The sequence below is a fragment of the Zonotrichia albicollis genome, chromosome 2 (genome assembly GCF_047830755.1).
Source record: "Zonotrichia albicollis isolate bZonAlb1 chromosome 2, bZonAlb1.hap1, whole genome shotgun sequence".
In the NCBI taxonomy this organism is placed as follows: domain Eukaryota; kingdom Metazoa; phylum Chordata; class Aves; order Passeriformes; family Passerellidae; genus Zonotrichia; species Zonotrichia albicollis.
This window is the reverse complement of record NC_133820.1, coordinates 40858766-40871513: the sequence shown is the minus strand read 5'-3', so window position 1 is coordinate 40871513 and position 12748 is coordinate 40858766. Positions and strand designations below refer to the sequence as shown.

The following is a 12748-nucleotide window of genomic DNA, read 5'->3' as shown; positions in this document are numbered from 1 at the left end:
GCAGTTTGGACATTCTTTAATGCTGTTAGATATTCTGAACAGGTCAGGAAATTATATAAATCAGAAACCAGGCTCTGAACCTTCCATGGGAACCAACCATTATTCTCTCTTGTGTTCATTGAAACCTCCCTGTCAGGTTTCAATGGGGCACAGCTAGGTCTTTTCCAAGTGAGAAAAAATAGGACAGAAAAAAACGAAAGGAAGCAGAAGTCTCTTTTATTCAGTATAATGTCTTCTTTTTACACTACTATGAGTGGAAGAAGGAGAATTTCCCTTCCCAGAGGTGATGACAGTGGGAGAAGCAGGTCCATACCCCTGGCTCTCCGCTCAGCCTAGACAGGATGAGTTACAATGTGTTACATATTGCCCATTGGATACACAGAGTGCACAGCGTCGCAGCCAGCCCAGACATGCAGCCCTCACATTTGGAAAGGGCGACGGTGCTGAGAGGACCAGCAGCTATTCCTGCCAGGCTTCCTCGCCCTCGTGCTGGTGCATGGTCTCTGTGATCCAGTCCAGGTACCGCACCACCTTGGTGTAGAGGCCAAAGGTGCCACACTTTGGCCCCCAGGAGATGAGCCCCGCCACGTAGTACCGGGTGGCATTCAGAGGGTCCTGGATGGCATAGGCCCCACCACTGTCCCCCTGGCAGCTGTCCTTGCCACCGCCAGCACAGATCATATTGTCCGTGAATACGTAAACGACAGAGCCATCGAAGCCGTCTGGTTTCACAGACCGGCACTTGTCCATGCTCACCACAGGAATCTGGGCCTTCAAAAGATCAGCAGGGAGCTTTCCTTTCTCCTTCCTGCCCCATCCAGCAATGTAGCCCAGAGTCCCTTCTTCCAGCTCATATTCAGGAGATTTACCAGGAAGGCAGATGGGTGAGATGTCTGGACCCATCTTCACGGGATTCCTCAGCTTCAGCAGCGCAATATCATTATCAAAATCGACCCTGCTTTCTGCAGGCTCCTCCTTCCAACCAGGATGGATGAAAGAAGCTTCTGGGATAAGCTTTTCAGCTTCCTGCGTCAGGAAATCTCTACGAACATTGATTACCCCAGCATACATGGTGGGCTTGTCGTACCCCTCCAGCACGTGAGCTGCAGTCATCACCCATCTGTCAGAGATGAGCACTCCACTGGCTCTGGGGTTATTGAAATACACCTGCCACGGAAAGTTCCCCTTTTCTGCACGGGTGCCTCCGAAAATCCTTCCTGTGTCTCGGATGGGATTGCTAGGCACCCCACAGACTAGAAAGAAGAGAAAGAAAAACGGGAGAAAGACAAGATGGGAGAATTGGCAGTTACAAACTGGGGGTTCTTTAGTACTGCTAAAAAGCCCACAGTCCCCTCCTTCCTGTGTCCTCTAAATAACTTTGGAATCTGAGTAACCATGTTTATATTTTATGCCACAGACCTTGCAAATACTATTTACAGAGAAATCAAAGAAAATTCTAGAAGAAATACCATCAGCACTCAATTTAGATTTAAAATGATCATTCTCAAATTCAGTTTTCTGGAAAGCAGCTGTCACCTTGACAGTGTTAGGTATATCAAAGCTCGCAATTTATTCACCTTCTAGGTTTTTTTCTTTGCTGAATTATGCTCTTTAGATGAAGTCTTTGAAAAAATACTTACTTCTTATAAATATGACACTGTTCTTTAAATATATATCTTTTTCATATGGTTGGGGTTTTTTGGTGGTGGTAGTTTTTTGTTGTCTTTTTTTGTTTGATTTGTTTTCATTTTGGTTTTGCTTTCTGTGAACTCCAGATACTCTCAGGTTAAGGGTTCAGGTTTGTCACTGATGTTTTACCATTTTGCCTCTCCATTCTATAAGTATGTAAAATCTTAAGCAGTAGGGGATCTTATCTGGGGGTCTTCTGAGTGCAAAGATGTTCCATGCTTTTTTGAGCAAGATGCTCAGTAACATTTTGGAGAATGTTAATAATAAGGATATAAATAAGACTGGCCATTCTGACATTGCTAGGAAGCTGATTTCTTATCATACTGTCTTGTTTGCATTGAGTCCTTAGTCAGAAAATCACAGATTAAGGAACTATAGCCAGCAGATAGCTTCTAATTTGCATGAAGCAGAATTTGTTAAAGAATTTCACATAATCATGGGAAGATTTATGCTGGAAGGTACTTCTCAGTGCATTTAGCTCAACCTATTCCTGCCTAACTGCCCTCCCCCTGCCTTCTAACTCCAGAGCCAGGCTACTCAGGGGCTTTGACAGGTAACTTCTGCTCATCTCCCAGGGTAGTGATTAGCCAGCCTCTCTGGACAGCAGTTCCAGTGCTCTGGGGGAGCATTTTTCCTTAGATACAATCAGAATTTTCTTTATTGCAACCTGAGCCTGTCATTGCCTTTTATTGCTGTGTCCCACTGAGAAGAATTTTGCTTCATGTTCTTTGTTGCCTCCTCTTGGGTAGTAAATTCCCTGAGCTTTATCTTTCAGTTTGCCTTTCTTACTGTGTACTTGTATAATCCAAACCACTGTCTAAGCTGTGACTGGACTTTTAAGAGAGTTGAATCTCCTCCACCTGGATCTTATACTTTGCCAGTGAGGATCTGGGGCTTTGAAGGGGTGAACAGGCATCATGTACAGCTAGGGCAAGTCATGCTGCCTCTTCTATGAGGGTAAACTGAGCAGTACACAGGGTTTAAAATTCTCTCTATCAGCTAGAAGTTAAGAAAAGAAAAATACAGAGGTGAAAGAAGCAGTGTTCTTCATATGCTGCATACACGTAGAGTATTTGGTAGTACCTGGGACACATTTTGGTAGCTTTGTTCCCATCCCTTCATTGACCCATTCTCCACTGGCTGAGCACCGATATACCGCTGGGAAAACATGAGAGAAAAAAGAATTCCATAAGGACACAGTCAAGATAAACACAGGGTAAATAACACTAATGTACATGATATATCAACATTCTTATTTGCAAAGCAAGCACAGCTTGGTAAACATTGCTGTTATCTCCCTACCAGGGTGCTTCTATGCCTTTTTGGGAGAAGCCTCATTCAACAGATTTCTTGAGTCCTTTACTTTTCTACCAGAACTCTGTGTTACACGTGACAAAAGCCTGCATGGTTTACTCACAAGGCAAACAGAGAGAGGACTTGCTAATGAATTTAAGGTCAACAGCCCAGGCATTATTGGAGTATATTAAACACAGAGGCAACACTAAACTACTGCCTGCAACCCCACACCAGTCTTGACCTGATAGCACAAAATCCCAGCCCCATGGCGGTGCCAGAAGCACTTCTTGGGCCTTTAACCCAAGGAATATGACTGTGCAGCAGAGGCAATGCTCACCATGCCCTTTGTTTTCCAGGGTGTAGTAGGGTGCCTCACACTCATAGCGGACAGCAGCTGTGTACAGAGGCTCCTGGAGCTCAGAGATGTATGAGGCTTGGGCGTTGTCAACATTAGGGGGATCACCACAGTTCACAGCTGTAGAGAACAAAAAGGATCAAACACAACCAAAGGAGCACCCTCACTCAACAATGTGATTATTTTGTATGACAGGGAGCTACTCAGCTTCTCTAATCCCTGTACAGTCATGGGAGCTCACTTTCTCTGTCCCTTCAGCATGCTCACATCCCAGGATTTCAGCATCCTCCTAATCTGAAGATACAGTGGATCTAGAGCCTAAACACTCATTCCAATTCCCTTGGCACAATACAGACACAGGTCACTTACGAACACAGCTCAAGTGCGAGTTGCTCCATTCACCATTTTCCTCACAGCTGGAGACAAAACTTGTGATGCTATCTCGTTGCTAGGAAATAAAACATATGATCCATGTAAGTCTCTGGACATGAAATACATCTGACACAGGTGCTCCAGTGGAGGGGACTCAAAATGCTGCAGTGGCTGGAAGAGGATTCCTACTATTACTGCTATATTGAAAACCTTGGGTTCCCAAAAGTACTCAGGACCCCTGATGGGAATGGCCTCTAGATGTTGCTGAGCAGGCCAGAGAGGACACATGGTTTTTTTATTTCACTTACAGTCACAATTTCGTAGCCTTCCACACAGGTCACCTTCACAATGTCCTTTAAGATATATCTGTCCTTCTTTGGTTCAAGTACAGAGTTGGGGATGACACTCATGGGACAGGTTACAGCTTTGAAAAGATAGATGGAAATCTGTGATGAACTGGTTCAAGATTCACTCTCTTTCCAGCTCCCAAGCTCTTTCTCCCCAGTGATGTTTTTCCCCAGTAAGCAGGCATACCCTTACTCAGTACCAGTAGCTGTGAACATGTTAACATGTTGTTGTGCCACAAATGTGACCTGGGACAAATCCTGTCCCTAACTCATCAGCAGTGACCACATTCCCAAGGGTATACTCACGGTCCCCATAGTAGCGTATTTTCCAGCCTCTGTGTTGTATGCCCTGGTCTGTCTGGAAGATTATGTCAAGAATGTTGTTGCTGGTTTTGATTTCAGAAGGACCTGGGAATTTGCTGCCACAATAGGGACCAAAACGCTGTTTTCCAGAGACAATCTGTGAAAATGCCAAACAAGATTAAATGAGAAATGCCAAATGTACTGAGAGAGCAATTAAAACACACACTCAATGCATACATATTCAAAGGTATTCCCACAATCTCCAAAAGACAACATAACTGAAAATAAAGTTAAGCAGCACCAAAGTGTTCTGAATATGAGGAGATGGATGGGAGACTCAGAGCACCCTGACCCCTAAGCTCCCTGGGCTGCACACCTACAGTGAGGCTGTCGTGGCAGATCCTGTTGGAGTCGGGGGGCTCCAGGTCAAAGTTGCTGCTGTGAATGCTCAGCACCACGGAGTAGCCCGGGCTCAGAGCCACTCGGTAGTTACAGCGAGAGTTCTCCGGGTACTCGCTAGGATAGTTGGGGCTGGCAATCTCCCCTGTTGGCTCAGTGAAGACATTCCCACTGCAGTTCACTAGGATTGAGGAAGGAACACGAGTAGGATTCAGAAAGGAAATGGTCCATGTGTGCACATGACAAGCTCTCCCTCTTCGACCACATTCCCAGTCTGCCCAGCTGCAATAACCTGCAATAACCATGGCACAACATTGTATCTTCCCCAGGAACTGAAGCTAGGGCCACTCTCTATCCAGTTAGCCAGGGACTTTAATTCCTTTTTACCCTCCTCCTGAGATTTAGGCTTCCTTTCCTCATTCTCAGGTTCTCATATTACACTCCTTTCAACATGCACCGTTTGTGATCTTGCAACTTTTTGGTTCAAGCCAAGCAGGCCCTTGGTGATTTTTTTGTCCTTATGGAACTTCCCTGTTTTGTCAGATATTTAAAGATTCACAGATAGCAGTATGCTAAGAAGGGTTTCCATCATAGTCTTTAAAGAAGGTCATTCAGTAGTTTCTTATTTCTCCTGACACAGAAATAGAATTGTTAAGAATACATTAATAGAAATTCCTCAAACCACTGTCTACTGCAGCTCAGATTTGCACTGGGATGGGTTTTTTCTCCCAAAATATACCTGTCACAAATGGCTGAGAAGATTGATAAAGTCTTCCAAGCACAATATCTCACTTGGTCTAAATGAATTCTTGATGTTGATCACAGGTCTTGCACATCTCTTACCTCCACAAGTTTTGTTATCTTCATAGAGGAAATAATCTGGTGGACAGCTGCAGAAGTAACCTCCAATATAATTATTACAGTAATGACTGCAGGGTTCATCCACAAAATCCATGCATTCATCCAAGTCTGCAAGTGTGAAAAGATGAATCAGCCAAATTAGGAGAGGGCCCTGAGGGAAGGAGATATTGAAGCAAACACTAGTGGACAACAAGGAAATACTGGCCATACTGGAATGCAGCTCTCTCTGCTAGGATCTCTTTAAATAAGGCATTTCTGTAAGAAAAACCCTTCCTGTCACCTTTCCTCCCAGCCTGGAAACTACAGAGATTCAGAGGAGGCTGTTTTAACCTTACCCACTGCCACATAGTAGGCAGCAAAACCAGTGAAACGCTCCTCATTGGAAAAGTCTGATTGGAATCTCATAGTCAGGCTGTTGTAAGGGACACGAAATTCCTCCACAATCCTGGAGCCAGGGGCATGAGGTTTCTTCTGCCCACAAAGCACGCCTTCGACATAGCCACCAGACAGGATCTGCAGAAGAATTCAAAGACAGCTCACCTCGCTACTGCAACATCTGGAATTACCAGCACTTGAGTCTTTCAGCTTTTAGTGCTCAGGTGCAGCCAAGTGGAGCCCCTGGACAGCCAGTTTCATGATGTTCATAAGACACTTGAAGAGTGTTCCTCCTACTCTCTTCCTAGTGAAATACTTGCCTTAACTTCTCAGATACAAATTAATCCACAGTGTTTGCTGTTAGCATCCTTTCTTCAGGCCCCCTTTTTCTGTCCAAAAAAAATCACCAAAACGCTATTTCAAAGCAGTAAAACCAACCGTGACAGTCCACAGAGCAGCCTAACAGGCTCATTGGTTTGCTGCAAAAGGACACAGGTTACTACAGACCACACTCATCCTCCTGTCCCACCTTGGTCCTCCTCAAAGGTGTCCTGGTGCTGCACTTGACCTTACTGCTCCTGTTCACACAGAGCTAAGGCAGGACAGGATGGTCGTGTTTCTGTCTGTTTGTGTGGAAGTGCTTGATCTTTTGTGCCTTGTGGGACAACACAGAGCACAGCTGGCTCCAAGAAATTTGTGGTACATGGATCATAAAAAAACTGTGGTGCAAGGGACCACAGCACCTCATCTGAGTGGCCACTATCCCTACACAGATAGATTGTTTTTAACCTTCATCCTTTCCAATCAATTTCTGTTTGCAATAAGTCATCTATGTCCACTCATTGATTTCTGTTTGCAATAAATCATCTGCATCCACTCATTGATTAATTTCAAATAATTTCTGGCACAGACAACTATTGCCCTAAGAAAATGGTCTTTTTACACCTACACTTCAATGGCAAGGAATATGCACTGCCACACAGAGATGTGTCAGTGATGGCTAAGAAGACTTTTCCTAAGAATATGGAGAAACATGGGATGGGGGGCAGAAATGGGACACTCAGTTGGCAGCCAACACTCATGAGGTTATAAAACAAACCTGAGCTGATTTCATGGCTGCTAGTGGAGACACAACCAGCCATTTGGACTTCTTGGAGCCCAGAACAGGAAGGCTGTGCATAACTCCTCTCCCAGCTCTGAGCTGTGTGCACAGCTTTGCCGTTCTGTGCTCTAAGCTGCCTTCTTGTCTTTTTCTCACTCAAGGACACAGACAGTACCTTCACAAAGTCATATTCACAGTCCTGTGATGGTTCGAGATCCAGATGTGTGAAATAGAGGTGAATGCCATATCCCAAAGGCACCTGGATGTGCCAGGTTTCATTGGCATAATTGGGATACGCCTGAGGATAATTGGGTGACAAGATCTCTCCATACATAGAGGCTGCCTCAGCCCAGACAGGGAGACAGAAGAGGATCAGGGACCTGAGGAAAGAGAAGCGAAGGTGACATGGCAGCAGTGTTCTCCATTTTCATGTGTGCAGAGCCCCAGTGAACAGTCAGACTTTGGCTGCACATGGCATGCAGCAGAGCTCCTGGCTCCTGAGTTTCAAAGGCCAGTGCTGTGGCTGTATGGGGCTTGTCCTTCTCCTGCAGCTTTTCTGGAGGTTATTTGCACTATAGATACATTAAGATTTGAAAATCAGTAGAGTCTTACAGGGCAAATACATGATTTATAGAATAAAATTACTAATAAACCTTGAGGTTTAATAACTCACCACATCTTGGAAAAGCAGTTCTTCCTTTCTGAAAACCTTCAGGAATTGAACTTTGGAGTTATGCTCTGGGACAAAAAACTGTGATTGGTTAATGTTGCCTGTATGTTTGTGTGTCTGCTAAGCAGGTTGAAAACTCTAAACCCCCACCCTGGAGAGACTAGGTTAAGGGTTTGCCTGAAAAGCAACTTTATATCTCTGGCCCTTCCTGCACAGAGCAAACCCAAGCATCAAGAAGGGAGGCTGAGATCCACAAGGACAAAATCTCTGTCTTGATACTCACCAGTGCTCTCTCATTGTGACCACCAGTGAATCCAGATAGCACGCTGGTGCAGAGCAAGTTAAGACAGAGAACACATCCCCCCAGGAGCACCCAGTCGGTTCTTCCCAGCACCTCAAAAATCACGCTAAGACCTTGGAAGAACCTTGTCCTCACTCTTCTAGCTGTCAGAAAACGACACTGGGGAATATCCTCCTCTCTCATTTATAATGCCTGCAAAATTTACCTTTTCTCCATAGTTCACGTCTGGTTTCCTTGTCTCTTCTCTTTTCTTTCTCTGCTTTTTCTTCCTGTGCACACCCTCCTCCAAACGCACCCAAACCCGAGTTTTGGGAAGGGAGCTCTAATTCTCAATATCGCAGCACCCTCTATCTGTGGGATGCGGCTTCCCAGCCCTCCCTCTAGAGTGAGATGCTGGCTTTGAAAGCTCTCAGCAGGAAGGGGAATTTCCAGAAAGACTTGCACAATCCTCTTGGCTGAAGTTGTCGTAGGGAGCGCACCAGTCTGGCTGTATTTTCGGGAAATCAGGTGACTTTGGGGAAAAGGGAGGGGAATAGAGTTTTCGACTGCCTTCCCTCTCCTCTTCGTTCCCCTCCCTTTTTTAAAGTTGCGAACAACATCCAAAGGGTGTAGAAAAGGGAGAGTCCAATGTTTCTGCACAGAAAACCCTGTTTGATCATCATGTCCAGAGACTGGTGCAATTCAGTCTTACTGCAACCTGATGGCCACAGGGCTGCTGCTATTGCTCCTCATGGGATGCTTCAGAGATCCCTTTTTAGGGAAAAAATAAGGACAAAGTAGTGGCCTATTCAACGCTGTGCCTCTCTGAGGCTACCAGCAGGAGGACACATGGTTTTGCTGGGTTCAGTATGGGGACGCATTTAGGACTAGGAACACATAACTACATTTTTGTTTTCCAAGTGAGCTTTGTGTAAGAAAGAGCACATTCATCATGTTCATGTTCATCAGACATGCCCTGCAGCAAGTTAGATGCAAGACACTTGCAGAAAGGAATTCAAAGACTTACACCAGGTAGGACCAACCCAGCCACTGCCCACAGGCCAAGGCCAAAATGCAAGCAAAAATATCTGTCACTAGTACTCTAGAAAGCCCCTCCTCCCAAACCAGCTGCACAGGGACTGGACTATAAATGAAAATCTAAAATTCCATTACAGCCTCTACCCTTTACTGCCAGCACAGCACACTCCAGAGCTTGTTTTAGAGAGGAAAAAAAAAAGTGCTTCAAGTTTCAACAGGCCATAGGCAAAGTGCATTAGCACAGCCTATCTGAAAGAGTCCTTTTTAATGTCAAGGGAGAGAAACACCTCCAGATGAATCATAAATGACTTCATTGTAGTCAGGATAAAGGCTTTGCTGGAAGAACATGCCTAGTCTGTTTTCTTTGTCAAAATGAGAATGGAAAGAGAAAGAAAAGAGAGTGTCATCTCCCTTCTGATGTCTCTTGGGAGCACAGCTCAATGTTTTGAACTGGAATTTTGAGAACAGGAAAACAGGGATGAAAGATACACAATAAATCTCAGGCAGATGTTTTCTCCTCTGAGCTCGTAAAAACCCTGTGAGTGACTCTTCAAGCCACAATCACATTTGAAAAAGGGCATGGTGGGAATAAAATGAGTGTGAACTGATATATTATGTCATGTCATTTATCACAAGGGAATTCTGTATTTTCATATAAATCTGACTCAACTAATCTGTAGCAGTTGTTGATTCATATGTGTATGAATATTCATAATTCTTTAGAAATTAATTAAGATATATGTATTATTAACCAATTAATTTCTATTAATTAAGAAAAAGATTCCTGAAGATAGTTAAATATCTGGTCACATATCTGTATAATGCTAACTATTTGTGCAGAAGTCTGGTAATATTGATATATTTACACTGAATATATATACAACATTTGATTGCATTTTCTTAAATCTGTAATTTTTTAACTCTTTAAGATGAAACAGTTAGGTAATATATTTCACAATTTGCTACAGCTATATCAGATAACAGTTTAAAGGAGGCAAAGTCATGTCATTAAGGTTAATAAGTGATAACATTAAATTCATCAATGCAATACAACTCTGCTCAGAGGCACACACATTCTCTTAAATTCCTAAATTACATGACCATGTACCACTTTTCCCAAATTGCATAAGACAACCCTTTCCTTAAAATGACTCAGAGTTGTGGAGCTGTAACCTTTCTGCCAGATGTTATGAAGCACAGCAGTGTTCCAGGTTTCATAAAATTACCATTTAAAACGGGCTTGACTGGCTTGTCTTCCCCCAGGAAGTTGGGGAAAAACTTTTTTTCCCAAGTTCTTAAGAAAAGCCACACATCTCCATCTGGAAACACTGAGTCAGAGCATTGAAAAAAAGGGCATAAACATCAAAAGAGAAAACAACACTAACTAAGTGAACCAAGGGAATATAAGTGGCAGGGAATCAAGGATATAGAAGTAAGAGGTAAAATACCCTCATTTTACCAAAACCTAAGCAGTAATTTGCCTGTTTCCCATTCTGGCAATAAGAGAGTTCTGTGGGTTTCCTGCACCCTGCACTTGCCACCTCGCTCTTGTGACCCAGGCCGGCATTTTTGCCAGTCATTAAATTGGGAGCCTTTGATAAACCCTAGGAAAACGTGGCAGTGCAGGTGTGTTCTGAACCATTCAATACAATTCCCTGATTTCCACCTCTGCAAATTGTACCACGGGGATTTTCACCAGAGTCTGTTCACCTCTTTTATTCCCTCCATCACTGAGTCTCATTGCAAAACTTCCACCATCTCCCAGTAAAATCCGGGGCTTGGGAACACTTTGCTCAGCGCACTGAGATGCCTGCTGCCTTCTGACTTCCTTCCTCTACACCCCTGGGTGTTTCATCCATTACAGTAAAATATTCCTAAATACTTGTGCTTTCTTTCACTGAATTATGAAATGGTTTGGATTGGAGGTGACCTTCAAGGTCATCTAGTTCCAACCCCCCTGCTATAGGCAGGGATATTTCCATGGACCACGGAGAGGCTCAGAGCTCCATCCAGCCTATCCTTGAGCACTCCCAGGGATGGGGCATCCACAGCTTTTCTGGGCAACCTGTGCCAGTGCCTCACTATTGTCACAGTAAAGAATTGTCTCCTAATATCCATTCTAAACCTATTTTTGTTCAGGTTAAGGCCATTCCACCTCGCGCTATCACTATTTGCCCTTTCCAGCTCCCCTGTAGCCTATTTAGGGGCTGTAAGGTACTATGGCCAGAAAGGACCCTTCTCTTCTTCAGGCTGGGCAACCTCAATCCTCTCAGCCTCGATACCGCTTGACTGTGCACTGCCGTGGCGACATTCCCGCGGCAGGAGAAGCCGCCGGTTCTCCCGGACTGAATCCCGCCTCGCCGGTCCCGGCTGCACCGAGAGGCGGCAGCAGAGACCGGCGGGCCCCGCGGAGTCCCGGCCCCGGAGTGCCCCGCCCGGCCGCAGAACGGGTGTCGGGGGTGATTCCCCGGACCCGCCCTGGGTGACAAATCCTGGTCCCGGCACGGAGTGTCCGAGCCCACCCGCCGCCACCGGGGCCACGACCGGCGGCTCCGCGGAGCGGGGCTGGGGAACGGAGCCCGCGGCGCCCGAGAAACGGGGTCTGGCGGCGCACAGGACAAGAGAAGACGGCCTCAGGCTCGCCAAGGTTTAGGCTGGATACTAGGAGGAATTTCTTCTCTGAAAGAATGATCGAGCATTGGAACAGGCTGCCCAGGGAAATACTGGGATCACCATCCCTGGAAATGTGCAGAAAATGTGCAGGTGTGGTGCTTAGGGACATGGTTTAGCAGCGCACCTGGCAGTGACGGGTTAATGGCTGGACTCAATGTTCCTAGAGGCTTTCTCCAGCCCTAATGATTCTATGATTTATTTGTTCAGTAATCTTCACACTGAAAAGGTGGTATGATTTCAAGCATACTATTCCTTTCCTGCCTCCAACATCCACCAAATTCCAGTTTCTCCATATCTCTGGTTTGTCATTCACCCATTCCTAGCTTTTTTCCCCCTCTGGCTCCACGGCCACCAATTCCAATTCCATCCTTCTAATGAAAACTTATTTTCATGTCCTTCCCTGCCTGTTATTCCAAGGAGTCTCTCTTCTCCCTCTATACTTCATCTCTTCCTAGTGGTTATTGCTCTCCGCACCCTCTCTGTGCTTTTCCCTTGACATGGTTGTTGACAACAGCAGACTTCTGTCATATTTAATTTTATTCTGACTCTGGCTTTTCCAGCATCTTCCTCCTCCCCATCAGTGTTCAACCCTAATCCCACTGCCCACACAGACACCTTGCCCCAAGTAGTCAGCTCCTCTCCCATGGCCGTTTTGATCAGGATAGGCTCCTGTGCCTGCTGGGAGAAGAGGCACTGTCAAGGCAGGGCACAACATTCCTGTTCCTGCTCCTCACCACACAAAAAATGCTCCTGGAAGGAAGAAATGGTCCTGGAAGGAAAGTCTTGAAGAAGCATCTGGGGTCTTGTGGCTCTGGTGCGTGGGAAAGCTGCATGTAGCCACTGGAACACAGTCAATGGAACTGGATTTGCAGAAGCTTCAGCAGCTGCATTCCCACTGTGCCTCACAGAGCTCATGTGAACCTCGAGCTTCACATTAATGCCCATGTCATGTTACGAAATTATGGTATATCTAAAGGACAGTAAATCA

At 45.3% G+C, this 12748-nt stretch overlaps 1 protein-coding gene across 3 annotated transcripts; it reads right to left on the bottom strand.

Annotated features, from left to right (window-relative positions):
• Positions 1 to 8497, bottom strand: C1S (complement C1s). 3 transcript variants are annotated; one of them, XM_074534882.1, is made up of 12 exons: positions 8276 to 8497; positions 7773 to 7850; positions 7275 to 7479; positions 5958 to 6135; positions 5605 to 5730; positions 4743 to 4942; positions 4366 to 4519; positions 4021 to 4136; positions 3710 to 3788; positions 3323 to 3460; positions 2773 to 2847; positions 1 to 1253 (listed from the first exon to the last, which is right to left on the bottom strand). In XM_074534882.1, exons 2-12 carry the CDS (start codon positions 7775 to 7777, stop codon positions 460 to 462), a joined length of 2070 nt encoding a protein of 689 aa, XP_074390983.1. In that variant the 5' UTR covers positions 7778 to 7850; positions 8276 to 8497; the 3' UTR covers positions 1 to 459. The 3 variants fall into 3 exon arrangements, with proteins under 3 accessions (XP_074390983.1, XP_005486093.2, XP_014121913.2); XM_005486036.4 differs by having other exon boundaries at positions 7773 to 7837; XM_014266438.3 differs by lacking the exon at positions 7773 to 7850.
• Between the last annotated feature and the right edge of the window lie 4251 nt (positions 8498 to 12748).

Coding starts and splice junctions, on each gene's coding strand:
- C1S (XM_014266438.3), bottom strand. Junction 5,731..5,957: donor TGCCTACTATGTGGCAGTGG/GTAAGGTTAAAA, acceptor TCACACTTGCAG/ACTTGGATGAATGCATGGAT. Junction 1,254..2,772: donor GCTACCAAAATGTGTCCCAG/GTACTACCAAAT, acceptor TCTTCTTTCTAG/TCTGTGGGGTGCCTAGCAAT.